Raw genomic sequence first — 26,014 nt, 5'->3', positions numbered from 1 at the left:
TGAAAATGCTAAACACTTAACTAGACCCACGATAAAAACCGATGTGACTATTCAGACTGACCCGCTGTAAAAGTCAAATCCTTTACAAAATACAAAAATATTTTTCAAATTTTTTTTTTTTTCTGTGTCCTTCTGACATAGGTTGTCTTATCTAGAATGTAACTTTAGGTACGTGAGTAACATGTTATAGGCTACATGTAGTAACATGATGGCATTTATTGAAACCTTGACCTGAGCTACGCATTTTATACACATTTTAGACACATAAAATGTGATAATTTCAAGAAAACAAAAATCATGACCTGAGGGGGTGAATTTTCAGTCGTTGCTATTCTCCGCGTAGCCTGTAGGAGGCGCGCTGTCTCTCCTGACATACGTACGGGCGTGGACGCGCAGCGCTCCGTGTGCCGGAGTTATTTCTGCTCTGTACGGCTACAATACACCGCAACAAGCTCATATACCTGGTAAGTTTAAAGAGATAGAGGTAAATTTGCTTTTAGTTTGACCCGTTTAAACTACTAAGTGACAGTCTGAGTGAAATCCTCAGTCATTCACCGTCATATGGGAGGAAAAACGGACAGCCCCCGCACAGCAGGATCGATAGTTAGCTTGTTAGCACGTACCCGTTTGCGTTTCATTTCACCGAGCAGAGGATGGAGGTTTAAAATGAGGAACTAACCGAATTTCTGTACTGTATGGTGCAGTGAAGGCAGCCAGTGGTGCTGCCAGCAACTGAAGAATTAGGTGGATGACTTAAGTGAGCTTTCCCCCGCTGTGTTAGCCGGATAGCAGGGAAGCTAATCAGGCAGTGACAACAGATAGTTGGAGTGTAGATGTGACCTGAGTGCATGGAGCCAGGATCCTGGCAAACTGTGTGGATTAAAGATGTGTGGTGATCACACTGAAAAATTAAATATTTGAAATGTGCTCCCTCATTGATGGGACTTGTAATCACTCAAAACTGTGATCCTAGACATGGTTAGTGCCAGTTTAATAATAAATTAGACCTTCAAAAACATTTTTTTATTATCATTTGTTGATTACCATCTTGAATATTATCTGCTAAAAATACAAAAGGGCTCTTGGTGACATCTTTAAATTGCTGGGTTTTCCCTGTTCAGTGACCCAACCCCCCCAAACTTTATGCTTAATAGACAGAAACGCAGCAAATCCACAGACTGTAAACTGGAAAGGGTCAGTTTTTGTGATAAATAACTGAACTGATTGATTTATTATCAATCTATTAGGCTATTGCATGTGTATTAAGGGAGTAAAGACTTTAGTATGACTTTGGATGAATATATTTATCTACCCTGGTGTGCTGGGCTATTTTTTCATACAGCTACATTTTGTGAGTCACAGTGCTGTAAACAGCATACCCACCCTGTATTACTCAGGTGGAGATTACTCAACACTAGGCTGCCTTGTTTCTAGACATTCTCCTTTTTAGGATTGTACAGTAGATTAAAAAAAAAAAAAGATTTTAACTGAGTAACTTCCCACTTTATGTCACCTTTTTTTTTTTTTTTTTAAGGTTGTGTGGGTGCTGCTGAGCCTCTCTGATTGTGATCCACACTGTCCCAAATGAGGGACTGATGCTGGCCAGGACGTGCCTGAACCCCTCGGGTTGCTGCTTTTGTCCGTCCCAGTTTAGTTCTGCATCTGCTCCCACGGGTGCGTCCTAGGAGAAACGGAATAAAATGGATGATATCTTCACACAGTGCCGTGAAGGCAATGCAGTGGCAGTTCGCTTATGGCTGGACAACACCGAGAATGACCTCAATCAAGGGTGAGCTGGAGGTTTTTTTGATATCCAGAATGTATAAATCACTTCTGTCCAGACCAGTTCATCAGAATTTAATTTTATTCCCCTAAGCAGTTGTGCCTCTTTGCTTCAGATTTGCTAAAACATGAATTTGTGATTCCTGATAGCATGGATCAAAATGTCAAAGAAATATGTAGCGCATGTTTTTATTTCAAATGCTTTATTCTTAAAGCTCTTCTGTGGTGCAGGCCGAGAGCCCGCCTTCTCATTCCCCCATGAGACTGTGCACTGCTGTTGAACCCATTTCCTTGTGGGCGCATGTTTATGTCCAAAATGCCAGCAGAGTAAATCAAAAGAGTGATGTTGAGCAGGAAGCATGCTGTGATGGTATAGTTAGTCACAGCAATAAAAATCGGGCTACACAGGCTCTGAACACAACTTTGTGGATATGTATTAATGCATGATTCAGGTGCAGAAGATATTGTGGGTTTCTTTACTTCTAACATGGCACGTTTAGTTTGCAGCATTTCTGTCTGATAGTTGCAGATAAACAGTCCTGAGCTTCTTTTATCCTAAGATTTCTGCATTGGGAAAAACTTGGCAGCCCAGTCTGGATGGCCACCCACGAATCTCGTCTTTTTAAAGATTTCTGTCACAGATTTAGACTTCCAGTATTTGTTTTCAGAGCAAACAAAGAAGTAATAAATGAGTCAGTTTAATTATGTTTACTGTGTAACTTGGAGCTGCTCCCTTTTTTCCCTGTTTTAGTGGATTTATGGTTAGTAGGCTGAACACACTGACACCCAGGAGTATTTTATTTTTTTTTTTTTTTTTTTTTTTTATAGTGACAGTTATTCATTTGCAAATGATACTGGTGTCACGCTTTCAGGATGCTCGGAGTACTGTGAAAACAGAAGAGCGTATTTTTTCTTGCCCCTGTTCAAACATGGATGAATGGTCATGCTGTAGTTTGACGTGCGTGATTTCATGGTTGTAAGAAAGAAAACATTTAATAACTGACAGAAAAAGTTGAAGGCTGTCGCTAGAAACATTTTAATTCAGTTAAATGTTATGTGATTAGCATCAGTTTTTTTTTTTTTTTTAATTTGGCACATTTTTGCTCTAAACATAAAAGAGGGACTCTTTTAAACAAAATAGTTATATTCTAAAAATAGTCCTTTTTACTTTGTTTTTTCCTTTTTTTTTAAGTGTCCACTTCTTGTGAATCTGTCTGATTGCATTGAGCCTGTGTGGATTCATGCATGCGACTCGCCCATTAGTTGATTACACGTCAGGTTCCCTTTTCCGGTCGATGTGTCTCCTCCAGGGTGTAAAACGCTGCAGAAGCTCTAAGCCTTCCCTTTCTGTGGTTTAGTAAACTCAGTGCGCTCTGGCCTGTCACACCCCTCACTGTGATATTTTCTGTGCTCCGCGATGACGGTGTGTTTACACTGATGTAACTCCCAGATGAAGAGTAGTAGTGGAATGCTGAATCTCCTTACAAGGAGTAACACATGGGCCTCAAGGGAAGCTTTTATCACCTACCAGAACTGGGGTCGAGGGGGAGGAGATTATTGTCGTGGGCAGGGCTGGAAGAGAAAGAAAATCTTTGTGCGTGTGGTACTGTATGGTGATTTTTTTTTTTTCTTTCAAAAGAGGAATGCACAGTTAAGCCATAGCAGTCCACATCATCTACCCATTATCCACTGATATGTTTCCGGTATTTGTTTCCCGGCGGTATTAGATAGCTCCACTCATTTCCCCTTACTGCTTCCTCCAAGGTTAGAAGACTAATTGCAAAGTTTAAAACACATTCTCCTAAATATTTCCAACATGGTCATCATCTCCGGTCTACGAAGGAGTATTAGGGCCACAGTGAGGAAAAAAACATTGTGCAGTTTGAGAATAAAGTCAAAATGTGGAGATTAAAGTTGTCGTGCTTATAATTTTAGAATGTTCCCTTTAACTTAGAGTGAAGAAAAGAAACCCTAAAAAAGTGAGTTTCCCCAAAGTAAAAACATGATCTAATATTGCTTTAGCTGCTTTTCAGCTGCTTCAGTGGATTTATCTTTCTTTAGCAGAGGCTTGTTATGTGAGTCGGCAGGGATGTTTGTGCAGAGACATACAGGGTGCAGACAGGGGCGCTTCCTCTGGCTCTTCAGTCTGCCAGCCTGAGCTCTGCTGGCAGGTGGAAGTGCCTGAAATAAATTACCGCAGTCGGTGAGGAGGGGCTGAGCGGGAGAATACCCTGGCACTCCAGTCCCCCATGGGTTTGGTGGGTGAAGGTTGCTTAAAGGGAAAATCCATCCTGGAACAGAGATGCAGAGGCCAGAGCTCTGAGCCTTAATTGATGTAACCACAGTATATTTTCAGCATTTATATGTGAATCGGAGCTATCTTTATATTTTTTTTTTAATTAAAACATTAAAATATATATTTTTTAATGTAAATAATCCAATAATAATTAGTTAATTGAACTTTTGAAGGAATTTGAACAACTCATATTTGAACAACTTGTTCACAAATTGTATTTTTCTCTTTGTTCGGGGTTTTTTTTGTTGTTTTTGTTTTACAATAAGCAAAACCTGTGTCGAAAAAATATGACATTGTCAAAGGTTGTTGCATTTAATATTATTATTCAAGGCCAAAACACAAAGTTAGTTAGTGATATAAAACTGACAAAAGCAGCAGATCATGTCCCTGGAGAAGCTGGAACCGCGGAATAGATGGAGATTAACGTGTTTAAGGGCTAATCCACCAACATCAACTGTTGCTAAACAGAACATCTGAGCTCATACAGAGCACGCTTGTCATCCTGTTTATTTTGTGAATGATTGATTTTAAAGAATGTGTACATAAACTTCAGTACTCCCACTTCCTCCCCTCAAACAGACTTGCTTGGCACTGGAAGCTTATAAAGTGTGTGGGTAGTTTTTCACTCATAAACTAAGGCTAATTAGTTTTGGGATTTGGCCTTTTGGTCTGAGAGGAAATTGCTCTGTGCAGATCCACAGCAGGTCGCACAGTTAGATGTGTGTTGTGGGACTGAGGGTCTCTGTGGGGCTCTTGATGCTGTTTAGCGTGAATACAAATCAGTGAATTGAATGCAGGGGGCAGACGGTCCAAATTCCTGCAGATTCATAATACTCCCTCAGTTCTTGGATCTCATTATTACGCTGTGTACTCATAATTTCTGAACAAGTGAGAATGATATTAATAGGAGGATTGTGCTCGCTCTTGCAATGGGAACGTGAAATCTGTCGTAGAAGTCCAAATGATGTGGTGGAAGAGAAAGTCATATCCGCTGCTGGAGGAGGTCTCACTGAGCCGTTTAAGGACTGCAGTGCCTGCTGTTTTTTGATTGACTCCCTGTCACCGAGCTCTTCCTGTGTCTTAATCTCTCAGTCTCTCTGTCTTTCACAGCGCAGACACTCCATCAGTGTCTCTGTCATGTAATCGAGGCTACTGTGCGACATGTGTCGTTGCTACTGTCACAGAGACAGGAATGATGGCTGCCAGAGGCCTGTTAGCTTTTGCCACTCTGAGTCGCATCAGCTTCCTTTTTTGCAGAGGGAATAAATGACTGTAAAAATGAACAAATTCATGCACACACAGCTTCACGCCACTGACGCAACAGATTAGCGGGAACAAGGATAATAAATATCTTTTCAGTAAATTCTGCATGAAGGCTTAGTCATTCAGGTTGTACTATTTCCATAGAACTTTAACTTTATAATGTCTGTGGTATGCAATGCTTTGGAGCTGTATTATGTACATTACATTACATAACCTTCTTGAAGGTAGACACTATTGTGTGAATGTACTAGGATGGATTCTTTAGCTTGGTCTCCCCATTGTACTGATAATTATGTATAAACTGAGGTATTTTTAACAGCTGATTGGCCTGATTATATGTTTTTTTTTATATATATATTGACGTTCTAGGTTTCTCTTTTTTCCTGTTTGATTGTCAATGCAAAAACTCGTGTTCCAAAAACAGCTGTACCATTACAGCACTTAAACCACAGAATTCTGATGTTTTGTCCCTCAAGTTAAACTCAAAAGGTTTTCCCAAAGTTTGCTTTGCTCAGTTCTCAGTGTGTGTGCTTCTGTCCCTGCAGAGATGACCATGGCTTCAGCCCTCTCCACTGGGCATGCAGAGAGGGCCGCTCCAGCGTGGTGGACATGCTCATTATGAGAGGAGCGCGAATTAACGTCATGAACCGGGGAGATGACACACCCCTGCACCTGGCCGCCAGCCATGGACATCGCGACATTGTGGGAAAGGTAGGGTTTGTGTAAACACTGGAGTACAGTAACTCTGCTTAGAGTCTATTTGATGAATTCCACTGTGATCATAACATAAAACATATCATAAACATGTCATGGATTGTATATAAAAAACAGACGTCAATCATTAGTTTCTGGACTCAGCCTTGGCTTTGTGGCCACTGACAGGGTTTTAGTGCCATATTTAGTCTGGAGTGATACTCGATAGTACTACAAGCCTCTTTCCCACCAACAGGGTTCCGGAGCCGGTGCCTTTATTTGAACCGTTAGGCGGGTTTTCCACTGCAGGGAAGCACTCGGTGCTCGGCCGAAAAACGGGTTCAACTCCGGCCCCGCAAACTAGCTGGTCTCGAACCAAGAACGCGTGATGAATGGTGGGAAAGTAGCAACAGTTAGCTTGGTTAGTTAGCTGCATTCACAGACTGGTTGGATGTAACAATAGGCAGCGTACAAGATGGATACCACTGCCGTGACGTCACCCATTGACGTCTCATTTTGAAGCCTCGAGATGAGCATCTATATATGTTAGACATGCATCCAAAGTTCTGTTTAATAGTGGTAATTAGCAGATTATTAAATACTACTTTACCCACTGTAGATTTCAGCCTCATTATGAATCAACAGCACATACATGGTTAAGAGGTCCAGACTGGAGTTTGCAGAAGCCTTGCAGACAACTTCTGGATCCAGCTGCCTGTGTCTATACATTTGTAAAATCAGTCACACCCCTAACTTTAAGCCTTAACAAAATCTATATGTTATATGCTAGTCATATATATAAAAAAATAAAAATAATTCCTGCAGTTGTTACAGTTAAAAATTGGCTATGGAGCTCAAAACCAGGCTGCAAACTATTTTCATGCCTGAAAATGGACATGTTAATAAAGGAGCCTGAGGATTAGCTCATTTCTGGAGCCAGCCTCAAATTAAGGGACTGCAGTTTTTCACACTTTTTCTGCCTGGGAGGTTTCCACTTGTGACAGAGCAGTGAGATTGGTGCTAATCTCTTAACATGCAAGTTTCAAAATGATGCTGTCTCTGAAAGTTTGGTTCATAAGCACAGGATATTGTGAAACCTGAAATGATATCATCAGCACAGCTAAAACACTAATGTCTTGTCTGTTCTTGTAGCTCCACCTTTTGCAACAGATACAGCTTAAGTATGATCATAAAATGTGCTTACTGCCACAATTGGTAAGCATGTTTTCCGGAAAGCACGTTTCATCAAAATGAGTTCAAATTATTGACTATGCAAACTGCTGCAAACTAAGTGGCAGTGCCTTCACAATGCAGCATGTGAAACTTCAGGGGGTTTTCAAAAGGCAGCAAACACATTGTAGCTGTTAATATATTTGTTGAAAGGTGTTGATGAGGGTAGTCTGTATTTCTATGTTGTACACAGTCCTGTTGCTATGATGTGGGTCTTCTGCTCCAGTATGTCGATTTAAAATGGCTGTAAGACAGCTATTGAGTTTAATATTAGGCACGTCTCAATACCTCTGGTATGTGTCTACAGGCAAGACAACCGTGCATGATTTTTCTTGGCAGCGTTTAGGATCATCTCTGTGTACAGCCTAAACAAGATCTGACCAGCCTTTCTCTGCATGTAATCCGTTGTTTCTCCTCCTTTTAGCTGATCCAATGCAAAGCAGACACCAATGCTGTCAATGAACATGGGAACACACCACTGCATTATGCTTGCTTCTGGGGGCAAGACGAAGTATCTGAGGTTAGTGTGCCCCCTGGTGGTGATAAAGTTAAAACCCCTCTGTTTTTAATTATGTTTAAAGTGTTGATAACATTTGTATTTTTCTCAGGATCTTGTGACTAATGGAGCTCTGGTGAGCATCTGTAACAAATATGGGGAAACTCCTATGGACAAAGCCAAACCTCACCTGCGTGAACTTCTCAGAGGTATTCCAAACTGTCAGTCGCACATGTTTCTGGTTTGTTGCGCTGTACTGACTTTCTCATTTCTCTACCGCACACAGAAAAGGCTGAGAAAATGGGACAGACCTTGGCTAAAATTCCCTTCAAGGACAGCTTTTGGAAAGGCACCACCAGAACCCGTCCCCGTGAGTCCCAGCAACCCATAAACCAATTCATTAGCCAACCAGTTTCCATCTGCTGGTTTGCACGGAGTGCTGCATGAAATGGAAAAATGTTCCATGCCGGTCTCCCCACTAATCTTAATGTGGCTTTTGAAATTTCCAAATTTTTTTCGTCCTCATGTTGTTGTTGGTCTAAATTTCACATAAATAACGGGCTTTTTGGCTGAGCTTGAATGTGTCTCTGTCTTGTGTTTTTAGGCAATGGAACTTTGAACAAACTCGCAGGCATCGACTACAAACAGCTTTCTCTCATCCTTAAAGTAAACGAGAACCAGTCTGGAGAGGTAGTTTCTTCTTGTATTTCATTGTGCTTGATATTAATGCAGAGCTGCTGCTGATAAATTAAAGATGCAGGTCATCCAATGCACTTTTTCTTTTTTGGTTTCTCTTCTATAGCTGTGGCAGGGGCGCTGGCAGGGAAATGAAATTGCTATTAAAGTGCTAAAAATTCGCGACTGGACCACTAGGAAAGGCAGAGACTTCAATGAGGAGTATCCCAAACTCAGGTTAATATTTAATCCTGACTTTTCTCCATGGGCGCTTTCCTTTTTTGCTGTTGCAGTCACTCATTTGTCTGTTTGCACTGTCTTAAACCAAACTCTATGTATAATTTATTTTGGGGGGAGGTGCATCTCACGCAATACGTCTTTTTATGTCAAATCCTCTGGATTTGCCTGTTTTTGTGTGTCTGTCTCCCTCCCCTGTCCCTCCCTCTTGGGCTACATCCCAGGATATTTTCCCACCCGAATGTCCTACCCATGTTGGGAGCATGTCAATCTCCTCCTGCCCCTCACCCCATCATCATCACACACTGGATGCCTTATGGCTCCCTCTACAACGTGCTGCATGAAGGCACCAGTGAGTACCTCCACTCTGGTCACAAGTCCATACTTGTCACCACTTTACGTGATTTGCAGGGGTTTGTGATTTATTGCACTTAAGCATTTTGGTCATTAAGTTGTCATCACTTTTTCGACAGCAGCAATTTCACTGTCATCATATAATGTAGTGAAAGACGTGGCTTAAACCTGTTATTACTTGTTCATCATCGTGCTGTCAGATTTTGTGGTGGACCAGACACAGGCGGTCAAGTTTGCCCTGGACATTGCTAATGGAATGGCCTTCTTACACACACTTGAACCCATGATCCCTCGCCATTATCTCAACAGCAAGAGTGTAATGGTAAGAATAAGAAAAATACAGAAGAAGAAGAGATGCGTGGTACACTTTTTAGTGACATCTCAGTCAATTTTCTTGTTTCCACAGATAGATGAGGACATGACAGCGAGGATCAGCATGGCAGACGTCAAGTTTTCCTTCCAGTGTCCTGGCAGGATGTACTCACCAGCATGGGTAGCCCCTGAGGGTAAGCATCAGTCGTACAGCACAGATCCAAAGTGACAGCTGAAGCCACACAAACTTGCACTTGAATGACGGATGCAGGAAACTCCAGACTGTCTCTGAGCCAAATGTAATTTACAGCTGATTTCCCCAGGAGATAGATTGAAATCAAAGTTAGCTGGAAACATAAACCAATTACAAAATGTGAAAATAGCCAGGGAACATTTGCAACAGGCAAGCAAACAGAAACCGCGTGTGGAGGATGGGATCCAGGAGATTTATCACCACCAGTTACACAGAAGCAACACAAATGATGTGATGTGAGCTATGAAGGACCACAGAGTGTGTTTCTATTTAAAACACAAATGCACAGAGTTGGTATGATAACAAATTTTAATAATGTGCTATATATATTCAGGAATTTCTTCTGAATGTCAGGCATTCATTAGAATTTCATTTAAAGTCACCCATCAAATCTGATTTTAATGTGGCTTCATTTACACCTTTGGCTCAAATCTTAACTGCAATACTGAGTCGATACGCCAGCCGCCGCACTACTGAAACTGTTGCTAAACTCTGCTGTGTGCTCGCTTTAGTGCAGCAACACCAATGTCTCTCAGGTTTCCTGGTTCCTGCCATTGATTGGCTGTTTGGGGGATGGATGGGGCTGTTTACAAACTGTAAAAGGGTCTATAACCATAACTGCTATTTCAGATTTCTCCTGATATTTCTGTTAGTGATTCCAATACTTATTGCTGTTTATAGCATTTCTCTTCAGTTTCATATGATGTAAGGCAAACATAAACAGAGACATTCTAAGCGACCACAAACATTTGAGCATGAGAGTACATGTAGTGCAATTTAATCCTGAATATAATGCACAGTCTAACTCAGTAAGCTGCATTTCCATTATGATTTATGTATAAGTGATTTGCTTATATTTACTGTATCACCTTATAAAAAAATTGCAACAGATTTTTTTTAGGAAAAGGAGGCACAGATTTTAATCTACAGTGGATGTAGCATGTTTATTTGCATTTTTAGAGTAATTTCTAGAGGATTATGGATTATGGATATGGATTATGGAATGTGAACAATCTGTTCTTCAAAGAAACACAGCTACTTACAGAGCCATGAGTTTAGTTAGTTACATTTTACCAAACTGATGTAGATGAGCTCATTTTACAATAGAGACTAAACACTGTGGTCGAAGTAAATGTATTTAAGCTGACATTAAGCTGCTGTTGCCCTTTCCATCTGTAATCCGCTGCCCGTGTTTGTGACAGCAGCTGCTCAGATTTCTTCACTTCATCTCCATCCACAAGATTAGGTTTCCATAGCAACATATACTGTAAGCTGCTAGACCACAGGTGAAAAGCCCACAGAGCTCTACGTTTGTAAAGCATGTGTCGCACTTTAGGTGGTTTGTGCCCAATACGTTTTCTCAGACACCTCAGGAGACGGCTGACAGTGATCATGGGGGGTGAATTTACAGTGGCCAGTCCTGTGAACTTCATCCTGGTTATGTTCACTTGATGCACCCCCTTTGGGCTTGGCTTGTGTGGTCCCTGGTTCATACCTGGAAGAGCACTGGAAAACTTGGAGCACTTGACATAATAAAACTCCTTGAAAGCAGTCAAATCTAAATCACTTTGGTTTTTAGCATTTATAAAGATTGCACATCATGCAGTAATGTGTGCACTTGCAGATGTTGAACACTGTGGGGTAAGGGCCATATATTTTTTTTTAGGGCTTCTAAACTGTTCACACTAAATTTAATCATGTCATATTTAATCATCGTGGTTCACCTACTATATACACCAAATACTGTATGTATATTTTCTGCTTCGCTGCTGCTATTTGCAGACTGACTGTAATTCCCAGCAGTGGAAACAGGAATTGTCTCCACATTTTTTTCTAATGCAATATGCAGGAAATAGGAATAGCCTCATTAGCTACAGTGATTTTTTTTTTATTTTATTTTTTTTAATTTGTGCACATTAGTCTGAAGCAGTGGCATGTTCTTACTTTACTGTGTAACCTTCATTTGTTTCTCTTTGTGTTGCTCAGCCCTGCAGAAGAGGCCAGAAGAGATCAACCGCCGGTCAGCAGACATGTGGAGCTTTGCTATCCTGCTGTGGGAGCTGGTGACCAGAGAAGTGCCGTTTGCTGACCTCTCCAACATGGAGATAGGCATGAAGGTCAGCAGGACGATTGCTTACTGGATTACCAACTGAATATCAACAGTTTGCAGGCAGAGCTCACACTTACTGCCTGTTTAATGCATTTGTTATGTCTGTTCTGGGTTTTTAGGTTTCCTTGGAGGGTTTGAGGCCCACTATTCCCCCTGGCATTTCTCCCCACATTTGCAAGCTCATGAAGATATGCATGAACGAAGACCCAGCAAAGAGGCCTAAATTTGACATGATTGTGCCAATTCTGGAAAAAATGCAGGACAAGTGAAAAACCTCTTCTGACCTTCTTTACCGAAGCAATGAACAGCAGGATATCATAACCCAGATTTGACTCTGAGATGGTGGTGTGGTGCTTACCAGTATTGCCTTAAGCTCTCACTCTTTACCGCTGCATTCAACGCCACTGTACCTTCTGCTTGTGAGATGAATACAGCAGAAGTCACTCCTTTTTATATATTTTTTTTTCTTCTTTTAATGTGATATCAAAATTTTATTACAGTTTTGGTTACTGATCTGCAGAAGCATAGTATTTACGGTTCACTGTATAAACTGCAATCATATTGGGCTGAGTACAATCTCCAAGTGACTGAATAATCCGTAGCGGTCAGCATGACATTCTGCTGAATTACTTCAGTGGATTTAGGGCCTTGTTTGATTTGGAGTTGTCTCACTACTAGAAAGCCTCCCTCTAAGGTGACTGCTCCTTTTGCAATGATGGCCCAAACAAAACATATTAACCCGAAGCTTGTGGGAATATGTGTGTGTTTGTTGTATCAGCAGTATCGAATGTATGAAGCTGAACATTTAAGTGTATAAGATAAAACTTTATATGAATGAGCAGTCCCCTTGAGTGCGTGTACAAGAAGCAGTGTTGCACCTTTTAGCTGGGCTGTATAGTGGTAATGATGAGCTTGGCCTTTTCAAGCACTGCCTGTATCCTGAACAACCTCCCAATGATTTAAAACTGGCCATAAAAGCTTCTCTGTGCCACTGCCTTTGGGAAGAATTAACCCAGAATGCAAGATTGGTGATTTACTCTTGATAATTGTGTTAGTGTACTCAGCATTACTTAAATGTGTTTGTTTAATCCTTCAGTAATTCATGTGTTTTGTTTTTCCCTGTTCCATTATTTGAATCCTGTTTGCTCTGCTGTTGAACAAAAGCTTTAGTCAGCTTGTGTCAGGGTGTCTGAAACTGTTTGGGCTCAATGTAGATATTATTCCTTGGTGAACCAACATAAAAACTGCAGCCTATGTTGTAATTTATTAAAATATAATACAGATACAGGCAAAATTAGGTGTTGTCAGAGAAGCTGATCGCAGTTTTGTGGTTGAAGCAGCTGCCTGCAGAAGATGACGGGACATCAAGGGACTTAATGCTGCAACGTGTTTTTTGTTCTCTCATTTGTTATTTGATCCACTGGATTACTTCATGCTTTATATCACTTATGTTTTATTTTTGTTTCAGTTGCATCTTTTCTGTGCCTCCACCAGCTTGCCTGTTTGTGCTGAAGCCAAAATCAAGAATGACATATGCAAATGTATGTATTTATATATAAGTATATTAAAAATATAACATACAGACAACTTGAATGTGTGCATTTTCTAGAGGGAACTGGACATCACAGGGTTACTGTGGAAAATGTAAAGATTGCAAATAGATCAACCTAAGAGAGGCGACAAGTTTCAGGCTTTTAATATTTAAAAAGCTAATATTTATGTCTCAGGGAACTGCTTTGTGAACTTTCTGTATCATTGAGTGAGCTGAATATATTTAGTGGTAGTAAAAATAGATAAATATATCCCGTTACCAGTCCTACTCAGCATGCACTTTATCAACAGTATATTAACAAAAGTCTTTGCCAATCATATGACAGCTATTTAATGTATTTAGGCATGTAGACAAGACAGCCTGCTTAACTGAGCATCAGAATGAGGAAGAAAGGTGATTTAAGTGACTTTGAATGTGGCATGGTTGTTGGTGACAGATAAGTTGGTCACACATCCATCTGAGAATGGGCCAAAAAAGAGAAACTATCCAGTGAGCAGGGAAAATTCCTTGTTGATGCCAGAGGTCAGAGAAGAATTGCTTGGAGCCATATAACTCAACCATTCATTACAACCAAGGTATGCAGAAGAGCATCTCTGAACATGCAGCAAACTATAAAGCCGATGGACTAAAGCAGCAGAAGACCACACCTGGGGCCAGTCCCATCGCCAGATCTCAGTCTTAAGGGGGGCTTATGAAGTCCAACAGGGGGGCACCACTATTATTAGCTTGATTAGTGATCTGGCTTGGGTGGGCGGGCCAGGGCGGGCCCAAGCGTATCAGTGGGCGGGCACGGCCCCCTAGGGCCCGCCCATAGCGACGGGTCTGCCTGGGGCCACTCCTGTCAGCTAGGAACAGGAAAGTGCAATGGAGTGGGTGATCATTTCCTAGCACACTTTGGGCCCCTTAGTACCAACAGCATTGTTTAAACTCCACAGCCTATCTGAGCATTGCTGCTGACCATGTCCATCCCTTTATAACTACAGTGTACCCATCTTCTGATAGCAGCTTCTGATGTCACAAAGCTCAGGTCATGTAGTGATAGGATTGCTTAAAATATCTAAGTAGACCTGAAACACCTGAATACAACTGACAAAAAATGTTGTTCAAGCTTTTACTACTACTACTAATAATAATAATAATAGTCAGCAAAGTATTTCACAGTGTTGTTTTAGTACTTTTTCGCCCCAAGGATGTTAATCCTTGCTTCACTGTCACAGATAAATACTGGGCTTATTAAAAAACAGATAATTTAATGGTTCAGCCCATAATGCATAAACACAAACATGTAAAAAGTCCCAAGAATTAAGATACCCAAATGCAGGAAATGGTTCTTGTGTGTCTCCACCTGTATGTTTCGAATACTTTTCACTTCAGCGTTGTGTATTTCTGCACCCATTTGTAGCTATTCTTCTTAATGTCATTTTTATCTCCTCGTTATTGTTTTTTGCATACCTCTGTGTCTTATTTTGCTTGTTTTTGTTATATAAGTTATATTTAAGGAATAAAACCGGGGGTCGTTAACTCTTTGGGCTCCTGGGGCTGTGATCTCCCCGCTCAGCACCGGATCAATATGTCCAAAAACAGAGCCCAGTGCCAGTTTTCCTTCATTAGGCCCTCTCCTGCTCCGCGCCTGAGCGGCAGCAGTGGGCTCTGGCCATGACGTTAATCCGTGACGCAGGTTCGCCCTCCATCACCAGGCGAGCCCACTGACAGAAAACACCACCTAGAAACCGAGCGAGAGCCCTCACGATCTGTGGAAATATGTAGTTAGTCCGCACGGTATAGCATATTTCGACGACATAGGGGTTTGGCGGAGCTGGTAAGTCAGAATTGTTGATTAAATCGGCGATGCTGCACTTGCGTTGATTTTGCAGTTTGGAAAGGTTAGCTAGCTAGCCTTCAAGCTAACATTAGCCTAGCAAAGATGTCGTTACTGGTGATGGCGGACGGTGCCCGTTATTTCCAGCTGCGGCTATGGCGTCTAATAAATAAAAGCACCGTTTTAACTGAGTTCTAGTAAAAGACCGTGAGTGAACCTAAAATAATACCTCTGGTTGATGCGGGCTCGTTACTGGGCTTGTTTATCTAAAGAGAAAATGGTCGTGTTGGCAAATGGAAGGAGAAGCTGCTGAAGTGCGCTTCGCATTCGTCAGAACCCAAACAGTGAAAGTTGGCACTGAAACGGCCAACCCGGAATACTCGAACAAGAAACAGACTTCATTCCTCAGATTGAAACGTTATTACTTCGACGATAATATACCTTTTAACAGCGATATATTTATATATATTTAATTAATATATGTATTTACATAATTGTAGCGAGCGACCATTATACATTTGATAAAGTTTGATGAGAATTGCTGCTAAATCTCTGCTAACCCGTATGCTAAAGGCGATGCTAATGTATTTCTGCTCCCCTCTCTCAGAGCAGCTACATGGACAGTTACCATGGGTGGTCATGATGATGAAGATATGACATATGTTGTGAATAAACAAAAGCAAGAGGAAGAGCTAAAGAACAAGCTGAATGACGGCAGCCACTGGTGCGACCAGGAATCCACCGGCAACAATGCCAAGTGGGTAAAAGAAGGCCAAAACCAGCTGCGAAAAGTAGCCGAAAATCAGCAGGACCAAGACCACAACTGCAATATCAATCAGAATGGGAACAAGGAAGACTTCCCTCACCAGAACACCACTCAGGAAGATCAGCAGGGTAACGAGGAGCAGACCAAGTCTCCCAAAAAAGCAATGACCCCTGGTCTCAGTCAGGAGGAGTCCAAGAACATCCTTAATGAGCCGCTACTCATCGACACCCTGGAGTCCACAGAAGAGAAAGATAAAGAGAGAGACGAGGATGATAAAGAGAAGGAAAATAAATTGGAAGAGGATGAGGATACATCAGGCGGCACCAGAGGAGAGAAACTGGCAGAAGAAGAGATCAATGAGGAGTGTCAGAGAGTGGGGAGAAATACTTGCCTCCTCTTTTCCAACATGAACGGGACACCAAGCGATGAAGAGTCTAGCTGGCCTGCACTGTCTCAGGACAACACGGCTGACAGCTCTCCAAATGGCAACAGAGGTAAAATGATGCAGGAGAGGCTTAGGCAGCTGTTTGTTGCAGCTGGATGTTACAGCTTGTACAGATATACATTAAAAAAGTCAGAACAATGTAGTCTCCATTTATCAGGACCATGCTGCAGCTAACAGGAAGAACCAACACACTCAAAATAGAAGCAATATGGCAGAATTATGGCTTCTAATCATATTGGCAAAGAAGATAGACTGTTGTCATAGTGGATTATCTGTATTTACATTCAATTTGGCATGATTGTGTGACACCATGCTATATTACTTATATGAACCCATTATTTGACTGATGTCAGTATTAGTTTTAGCCTTTAACCAATATTTATTTTCACACACAGTTTTAGCTTTTAGTTGATGCTGTTGCCTATACTAACCTTGCTCCACTGAATCTTGCCTTTCAGAGTCTTTCTGGGATTCCAGTGCTTTTGAGACGGACACAGACCTGCCATCAGGATGGATGAGGGTGCGAGATACATCAGGCACATACTACTGGCACATCCCCACAGGCACCACCCAGTGGGAGCCTCCTTCACCCATGGGTAAAGTTGGTGACTCCATGATGTCCTCCACAATGTCCCTGGAAACTACACCCTGCGAGGAACCTGAGGTGAGGTCTAACCAGCGTACTGGGTTGACAGAGGCAGTGACATGTTAAACTGTAGCTGACAGTGTCACATTTTTCTAGGAATCTTGGGCTCAACTTTCCAGCACTGATGAAGGAGCTGGTGAAGGGGAACTGTGGAAGGTAAGCCATGGCTGTAGTGTCATTGAATGTACCTCCATTCTGAAGCCAACAAAAAGTTCTGAAATATTTTTTGAGTGTATTTAATAAGGATGTGTGTGTGACTTGTCCACTAGAAGATTAAACATTGCTGCAATCACTTAGTTAAACAAATTTTTCATATTCATATTTTATTAATTTAAAAGTTGGAAAGTAAGACAGTTGTACTCCATATGGATGCTTAGGCCCCCAATGATTGAAATCTGCTGCTAGCATTTGTAATGTTATTTACAATTGGCGAATTGACCTAGATGATGTGCAGTGTTATGCCACATATTTCAGCAACATCTGAAATAAGATCTATTAGAGAATGTGATCGATGGTTTAAAGTTACTCTTAAATACACTTTTTTTTTTTTTTTAGCTTGGCGGTTTTAAGAAAAAGTCGGGGTATCGTCTTAGCCTTGGCGTCTGCGGTGTTGGTGTCTGTTTGACAAAAACTTAAATGTTGGCCATAATACGAGAATTATGTGACCTAGGATGTTCAAATTCACACTATAGATGCTTCTACTAAAAATCTCGGATGACTTTGAATCTCAGTGACCTTGATCTGAAGGTAAAGGTCAGAGGTCAAGTTTTCTGAAAATCTGAAATAACCCCAGAATGATCTCGTGTAGGATGTTCAAATTCACGCCATAGATGCTCAAGCCAGACCCATCAAACTTCACACACTTGTTCGCTGACTTTATTATAACAGCACTTTGGCCATACTAGTAAATTAGTCACGAGGAACATCTCTAATCCTTACAAAGGTTTTGTACATGACTGCATAATTTGCAGAACTACAGGCACATATGCACTGTGATAATATGGCCCTGTCTGTACATTCAAATGAATGGGTGTGTCCAAACTTTTGTCTGGTACTGTACCCCCAAGCCAACACATAATGATGATGATGATGATGATGATAGTGGTCGTCTGTTTCTCATGGTTACTCATAATTAAAAATGTCTGATGCAGTGGTTCCCAAAGTGTGGACCAGGGCCCCCTGGTGGGCCGCAGAGGTACTGCAGGTGGGGCACAGTAATAACAGAAATTCAGTTTGAAATTACTCACAAGTATGTGCAGTTACATACTTATATAAATGTATTTGTTTATATAAAAAGTAAATTAAAAATGGTAAGGGGGGGGGTTATTTTGTGGTATTACTCATTACTCTGTCCTCAGTTAAGTGGAAAAAAATGGATGGATGGACTCAGTACTCTGACCTAGATTTATTGCGCTTGTATTGAAGTTTGTGTCCCAGTGGCAAATGGGTTGGCATTAGCACTTTACATATGACTGGGCAGCATTAGCAATTTATAGCCAACAGTGTGTTATGTTTTTTGAATAACATTTTCAAGGAAATACATCATTTGCATTTTGATTAGAGTGAAGATTTTCTGGTTTTTAAGTGGGCCGAATTTGGAAATGGCTGGTCTGATGTTTCAGGATGTGAAACCAGTCAAGTTTACATCGTCTCCTTTAAATAAGCCGAGTAAAGTCAACTGTTTGTTTGTCTTCAGGAGGAGGGAGAAGTTGCATCTGATCAAAGTCTGAAGGAGTTTGAAGGAGCAACTCTACGCTATGCATCTATCAACTTGAAGTATGTGGCGTTAAAGGTTTCTGATTGGTCAATGTTACTTTAGGAGATTGCCACCTGACTTTTTAAACTTTATCTTTCTGCCATTGTAGTTACAATTGCTCCCAGTCTGAGGAAGAAGAAAAGCTTGCTCCAATCAGCACAGACTTAGAAACTAAGGTAAGTCATGTGCTTTATTTTTGCTTTCTTCAGTATGTTGAGAGTTGGAGGGTTTCAGTTTGAATGTTAGAAATGCTGTCACAGACAACTGGCTGCAAACTGCTGTCAGACATCCAGGACATATCAAATGTACTGGGGGACTGATTATTTATTTACCTACCTACATACCAACCAAACGAAGATTAATGGTTTCCTGCACTTGAAAGAATATTTTTTAAAAGTCTTTTTGTTTATAAAGCTTTTACTGATGTGCAGCGCATTTGTACTTTCAGTGTTTCGCAGTGCGCTCCCTGGGCTGGGTTGAGATGTCTGAGGAGGACATGGCGCCCGGCAAAAGTAGTGTCGCTGTCAACAACTGCATCAGACAGCTGTCTTACCACAAACACAACCTTCACGACACCGCTGGGATCTGGGGAGAAGTGAGAGAATTTTAATGACACACAAACACACAGAGACATCGCTGTGACAGTAATATTTATTTTGATAAGAACATCTTTGAATAAGCGGTGCAGAAACACACTTTTGTATTTAGTGGTTAGTGCCAACTGCAATTAATCTTATGTGTTTTGGTTTAAAATGACTGAAAACGCTTTGTTTCCATGTATAAATTAATGTTTGAATTTAAGACCAATACTTCACGTAGCTTGGGTAACAGTTAAATCTTGTTCTAATGTGTGGCACAAGTTAAACAACTAAGTATTAAGTCTGACGGCTCATACTAAAACACGTGTGTGTTGTGACAGGGTAAAGACATGGTAATGGTCCTGGAGAATGACACCATGAAGTTGATCGACCCTCTGGGCCAGACTCTGCTTCACGCTCAGCCCATCTGCAGCATCCGTGTTTGGGGTGTTGGCAGAGACAACGGCAGGTCAGTAGCTAAGGCCAAATTGAAAATGGCACAACTATAAAATGTATTTAACTACAGTCTTAAAGCCTGCTTCTAAAAATGTAATGTCACTGGCCTGCTATTTTTTATTATACTTAAAAAATGTATTTTTTGTTTATAAGCTTATTTTTTAAATTGAACATGGAGGGTTTTTTCTTTCTAGTAAAATGTAGCTCACATAATTTGTGTGAGGTGCTCAGTGGGCGCGCGTTTCTAATGAGGCAGTTTAAATATGAAATAAAATACCTCCAGGGTTTTTCCTGGGTTAAAATCGGCCTTTGGAGAGCATGTAAGTGCGATGGTGATAAACAGAACTGTATTTAAAGCTTGAGTAAATTTAACACCACTTTAAAAAAAAAAAAAAAGGTTAGAAATATTTTTCACTATCTTGATATCTTGATCTGGTGGATGCCAACATTTGTATATAGATTGAACCCCTCTTCTATTTCAAATGAACTGCTGAGCTGCCATATTTGCTGTGTGTTGTGATGAATTCTTGCATTGAAATGTAATTTTAGCTTGAGTTATGGAATATTCTTCATAACTTCTGACTGGACAAGCTGCCTTATTACTCATATTTGAATGTTTTTGCTGTCACCTTATTGAGTGCTTATTTAATGGTTAAAGTAATTTACAGCCCTGCAGTCATGGTCAGTGTGTTTCACAGCATGCTGCTGCCCTCTGCTGGATTTTTAATAACATTGCCTCCTGTCTTCTTAATAATTATATATTTTTTCTTCTTTCATGCTGCATTTTCAATCACGAGCAGGGAAAGGTACACATTAATGGTTTTTAAAAACAATAAAATTATTGTGTTATTTTGTTATTTGCGTGTGTGAGAGAGTGAGAGTCTTTTATGTCCAGTTAAGCTTGTATTTATTAAAACCGTCTTGCAGATTTAATAAACCACTCAGTACATATATAAGACCTTTTCCCCCTGATTTCACACGCAGGGATTTTGCTTATGTGGCTCGAGACAACCTGACCCAAGTTCTGAAGTGTCACGTTTTCCGCTGTGACTCACCTGCCAAGAACATCGCCACCAGCTTACATGAGATGTGTTCAAAGGTTAGCCTTTATTGGATTTGTCATTATGAATTCAAAGAGTCTCAGCTGATAAAGAGCTAAGAATGTTTTTAGTTAAAATTTACACATATTCTTTACCTGATTTTTAACTTCAGATAATGATGGAGAGAAAGGCCTCCAAGCCAGGGGTGAGCAGGCTGAACTCTGACCCAGGCAAACCTGTGGTCATCCCTGTTGAAGGTGAAGCAAAGTTAGACACTTTAAATATCCTCCTTAATGAAAGGGTAGGAACAGGTCACATCACATCATGTTTCCTCCTTTCTTAACAGAGTTTCCTGCTCCAAAAAATGAACTCTTCCAGCGCTTCCGTGTTTATTACCTGGGCAGTGAGCCTGTGGCTAAACCAGTTGGTAAGAAAACACCTTAAGATTTGTAACTGTTTTGTTAAATACTTTTGTTTTGTCATGTTGACAGTGTTTGTCATGCACTCTTGTGTGTTCTTGTCAGGTATGGAAATAATCAATGAAACACTAGAGGCAGCAATGAATGGCAGAGATAAAAATGACTGGACTCCTGTCTTTGTGAATGTCGCACCAGCCACCCTCACAATACTTTCACAACAGGTAACAGAAAACAGTCTGAACGTGACAGGACAGTACGGGGAATTAACGTCAGGGGCTGATTATCTTCACGGTTGGCCCTTTCCTGGGATTTCACCAGTGTGTTTAACATGTTCATGTTTAGCTTTGCATACAGGGGTTTAAAATTGTTAAGTTGGAGTGAGTCAGTGTGGTGAAGTAATCATCGATGATGACCCCCAGACCTAACGCCCTGCTAGCAGAATAATTAATTTTATTTATTTTTTAAATTGTTTTTGTGCTCAGGGCCCAAAAATATTTCTGACACACATCAAAGACTGTTGATGCTTTTTTAAAAGTGCATTTTACTTTTGTCCAAAACATTTGGGTTAGGGTTGGAGCTGTGGTCAGGGTCAGGGCTGGGGTCGTCACTCATGACGACTTGGACCTCACAGGATTAATATCATTCCTACACTACTTTTTACATCTAAGCTTTATTTGTCAGAGTTCACATGTTGAGTGTGGGGAAAAAAAATATGATTGACACATTTTTACAGGTGTATTGTGAGATATAGGAGTGGTTTCCACAGTGTGGGTTGTGAAATGTCACTTACAGTAACCTTCCTGTAGAATAAACTTGGGTTATTAAATAAAATAAAATAATTTTCAGATTCTGTAGGATAAAATCCTTTGGGAATGGATCCAAAATCAAATAGATTTTCATATCAGACCTCTTTTTTTTTTTTTGACTAGGACTTTGTAATTTTAAGATTACCTTGAAAAATTTACATTGTAAGGAGAAACTGAACAAAGGAAACAAAGCCACTTACTTAATTAGTATTCTTTTTCTGACTTCTTTTTTATTCTGAGCTCGTCTTGTATGTTGCTGTAAGTTTAAGAACTTACAACAACATACAAGAACTTCATTAAGAATGCAAATATGTTGATGGTTAATCAAGATCAGCAAGTAAATCAGCAGATGTTCAGAATGAATTAATGGAAACACAAAGGAAGTTTTTAATTTTCCCCTCGTGTGGAGGCTTCTGTTGGCTGCAGAAGATTTCCACATTTCAAACGTGTCTTTAACTGTTGATACTTTTCACCTGCAGGACGAGGAGGTGCTGTCAGAGTGCAGGGTGCGTTTCTTGTCTTTCATGGGTGTGGGAAAGGACGTCCACACCTTTGCGTTCATCATGGCCGAGGGTCCCCGGGAGTTCACCTGTCACATGTTTTGGTGCGAACCCAATGCGGCCAGTCTGAGTGAGGCGGTGCAGGCTGCCTGCATGGTGAGTCACATAAACCGGTGCATAAGCTGAAGACATGATATCTGATGAAGATATGTTTTTCCCTGAAGTCAGAAGATAATTTGGCACAGTTGTGAATCACAGTTGTTTACAGATTCCAGTGTTGGGTCTTCTGTGTGGAACCTTTAACCTCTGTGTGTGTGTGTGTGTGTGTGTGTGTTTTCTTTTTTGTAGCTTCGCTACCAGAAATGTCTGGATGCACGTCCACCCAGCCTCGCCTCATGCCTGCCCACTCCTCCCGCCGACTCTGTGGCTCGACGCGTCAAGAAAGGCGTGCAGAGTCTGCTGGGCAGCTTCAAGAGCTACAGGTCAGGATCTCAGTCCCCGTGAGCTGGAGTGCAGATGATTCACTGTCCTTTAAACACGGGACCCATCACAACAGCCCCCTTCTCACTCTCACTTGTCCTTCTCTTCATCCTTCTGCCACTTCTTCGCCTTACGACTTGTCTCATCACTTAGTCTGTAGTGTGCAGAGTAGTTTGTGGGGAAAACGTGTGTCTGAAAAGATTGCATTTATTTATTTATTTTTGGCTTTTACTTTATACAAGAATTTTAAACTCTCATCTCCAAACAGATGAGCCCCTGGCATCAATTGTTGTCTTTGCTGGGACTCCTTCTGTGAGTCTTTAATATTTTTGTGTTTTAACAGAAAACAATGCCATGAATGTTGGATGTGGATGTATAATATTTTAAATGCTATGCTTGACTTTGCTTGAAAAAGAGGTTGACCGATTCCCTCACAGAAATGCGCTTCATCCCCTTGTTCTCCTCAGTGCGATTATCATCTCCGGCACGCCTCCTTTTCTACTGTCTCAAGGCCGTACTGTAAACCAGTCGTCGTCAGTCGGTGTCGGACCCCAAACTAATTTTCTAAAACGTCACAGCACCCCTTTCGCTCTCCCTCTCACTCTCGGTTGTAACACAAGAGTTTTTAGATGTCTCGGTGATGCGCCACGTAATCATGTCCCCGACTCAAACAATGTATTTTTAGTCTTCCAAAGAACTCCTACAGTCATCTGTCACATAGCGAGCAAACTCTGATTTGAGTGGAGTGTGTTTCTCATTCATTCTGCATGAACATTTGCAAGTTCAGCGCTAGTGTGCAATAATCAGATGTTCCACTACAGTGTGGTGATAAGATGGCTGCCAAGCGATTATTTGTTCACTTTGTTGAGAGTCTGAATTTTGAGTGAGGCTAATGGAACAACAGAGCCATGTTTAAAATCATTATATTATGATAGATATAATAGTAATAAAAAAAATGACAAACTCTGGGTTTTCTCAAAGCCGTTTACCACCAACAACTACTGAATAGTACTGTAGAAACTCACCACAAGCTGCATGTTTTGATAGCTTAGAGTTTTTGCTGCTTGCAGCATTGTAGTGCTTAAGAGCCATCAGTGTATCCTGTAAATTCTTTGTGTTTCTGTATGGTGAAAGAGGAGGCTGGAACTGATGTGTTGTTTGGTGTTACATAGGCATGTCACTCTAGATAGTGTCAGTGTTTATCATAAACTAGCAGTAGAAAGTTAGACTTCCTGTCAGGTCCTTCAGACTGAAAAGTTGAGAGCAAGTTGATGTCTGTATTCAGTTTGTGTAAATGGGGAAACCTAGAGACGGTCTCTACGTGGTTTACATTTTTATTCTTTCCTAGGCCAGGCTTTAATGCGTGTGGGTACCTGGCCACTCCAGTTAATGTATTTTTTATTGTTTTCACACACTACAGTGTACACAATTTAAGATGGTTTTCACATTAGCTCGATTAGATTTAGTTTTTATAAAGAACACACTACTAAACCGAGTTGTATTTTATCTTTGTGTCTTGTCAGTGATCAATACTGTATGTAGCACAATAGTAATAGTCATTTAATGTTAAAGATGCTGTTTGTGAGATGTTTTGGACACTAGGGGGCATCTGTTTGGCCACGATGTCTGAAAAATGTGTTTTACAGCAAATAATGTATAAGGGATCCAGAGTTAAAATCATGTATGAAATATATTTGAATGAATTGATATATAAATATATTTTATGGAACGTTAAACCCCCTAAAATTAAGCCATTTTTAAAATGATTTAAGCTAACAACTGAAGTTAATAGTTTTATCACTTAGTCTTTCAGAATAACACTAATTTTAAAGTGGTTTAAAGCTAAAATCAGAAGACTAGCACTAAAGAATTTGCATCCACAAACCGTGTAATCGATATTTCAAAGATAAAGCCAAATGTCGGCGCTTCAGACAAGCGCGACGGTGTCGTTTGAGCAGATCTCTGAATCATTCGGTTGTCTTCATCCAGTGGTGGAAGCAAAGCTCAGGGCGGGCCTCTCCACTCGTTCAAACTCACAGCACAAAAGCTCTTACCAACTGCTTCTTTATGTGTGTAAAATATAACACTACTGAAAATTAAGACTACATGGACTCATATTACTGCCTTGTCACTCATGTGTCACTTGGAATTATTGTGCTTTTTCTCCTTCAAAGATTGCTGTGTCCAGTCAGTGGCAACACTAAAGCCAGATGAGTTAAAGAACATTAGCAGATTAATTTATTTCTGTTCATGTAAATTAGGTGTATAAAATATATGTATATAAAAGTCACTGCACAATAAATGTGAACATATCATAACTGTTTATCTTGTGGTCTTTTAATGCCATAGTTTTTCTGGTTGTGTGAAGCCCAGTGTCTCTGGGGAAATTGGTTTCCAAAGGGCAGGATTAGAGTCTATAGCCTGAAAATGACTCCTTTGGTTTCTGGTTGTAGGAGCACCGGATGTTTTTTCTTTTTCTGTCGGTGGCTTTATCTGCCATTCTTAGCTGTTCCATTAAAATTTAAAGAGCCACAAGCAAGCAGGGTGGCCCTTTTTGAATATATAATAAAGCTGCTGACATTAGTGTTACCATATGTATTGGCAGAGCAGTCACATGGCGCATTAACAGAGATAAGATACAAAACGCCAGACACCACCTTCTCCCTCCAACAGTCACCTGTTCACTTGATATATCAGCACTACTGCCCCCACCTGGTGAGTTCAAAAGGAAGGGTTGGGCTGGGTATTGTTTCCCTAAAAGATATCTTTGGAGATGAAAGGTGCACACAAAGTGGAAGCCTCAGCAGCTGCAGACTGGTAATAATAGGCTCTGCTATCTCCACACGAATATCTGGACTCCCCTGCCAGCGGGATCCTGGAGCAGTTGGGTGGATGACGGCTCGAGCTGTAATAATTTCCTTTTGAAGAGCTAGACGGGCAGTCCTGTGCTATGCAACTGATTGACTGCTGTTTGTGGAGATTAAACGTATCAAAGTTTACAGGCGTCCGCTGTACTGTTGCATCACATGTATTTAAGCATTTGTAAAAAC

The 26,014-nt window shown here is 40.8% G+C and overlaps 2 protein-coding genes across 3 annotated transcripts; both read left to right on the top strand.

Moving 5' to 3' along the window:
• The first annotated feature begins 354 nt into the window (after positions 1-354).
• Positions 355-13,252, top strand: LOC115790891 (integrin-linked protein kinase). The gene is made up of 13 exons (XM_030744897.1): positions 355-464; positions 1,535-1,789; positions 5,887-6,052; positions 7,689-7,784; positions 7,873-7,969; positions 8,047-8,130; positions 8,365-8,450; positions 8,563-8,672; positions 8,897-9,024; positions 9,227-9,348; positions 9,433-9,532; positions 11,578-11,708; positions 11,821-13,252. The coding sequence occupies exons 2-13, from the start codon at positions 1,701-1,703 to the stop codon at positions 11,968-11,970; spliced, it is 1,359 nt and encodes a 452-aa protein (XP_030600757.1). The 5' UTR covers positions 355-464; positions 1,535-1,700; the 3' UTR covers positions 11,971-13,252.
• Positions 13,253-14,919: 1,667 nt separating this feature from the next.
• Positions 14,920-25,279, top strand: apbb1 (amyloid beta (A4) precursor protein-binding, family B, member 1 (Fe65)). Of its 2 annotated transcripts, XM_030743647.1 has the most exons (15): positions 14,920-15,072; positions 15,680-16,332; positions 16,742-16,947; positions 17,026-17,085; positions 18,626-18,705; positions 18,795-18,861; positions 19,134-19,280; positions 19,605-19,732; positions 20,520-20,525; positions 20,704-20,818; positions 20,932-21,016; positions 21,106-21,186; positions 21,284-21,399; positions 22,464-22,640; positions 22,833-25,279. In XM_030743647.1, the coding sequence occupies exons 2-15, from the start codon at positions 15,702-15,704 to the stop codon at positions 22,986-22,988; spliced, it is 2,055 nt and encodes a 684-aa protein (XP_030599507.1). In that variant the 5' UTR covers positions 14,920-15,072; positions 15,680-15,701; the 3' UTR covers positions 22,989-25,279. The 2 variants fall into 2 exon arrangements, with proteins under 2 accessions (XP_030599507.1, XP_030599508.1); XM_030743648.1 differs by lacking the exon at positions 20,520-20,525.
• The last annotated feature ends 735 nt before the right edge of the window (positions 25,280-26,014 follow it).

Source organism: Archocentrus centrarchus, chromosome 13 (assembly GCF_007364275.1).
Source record: "Archocentrus centrarchus isolate MPI-CPG fArcCen1 chromosome 13, fArcCen1, whole genome shotgun sequence".
Classification (NCBI taxonomy): Eukaryota; Metazoa; Chordata; class Actinopteri; order Cichliformes; family Cichlidae; genus Archocentrus; species Archocentrus centrarchus.
Note: the sequence above shows the minus strand (reverse complement) of the source record. Positions and strands in the feature narration are given on the sequence as shown.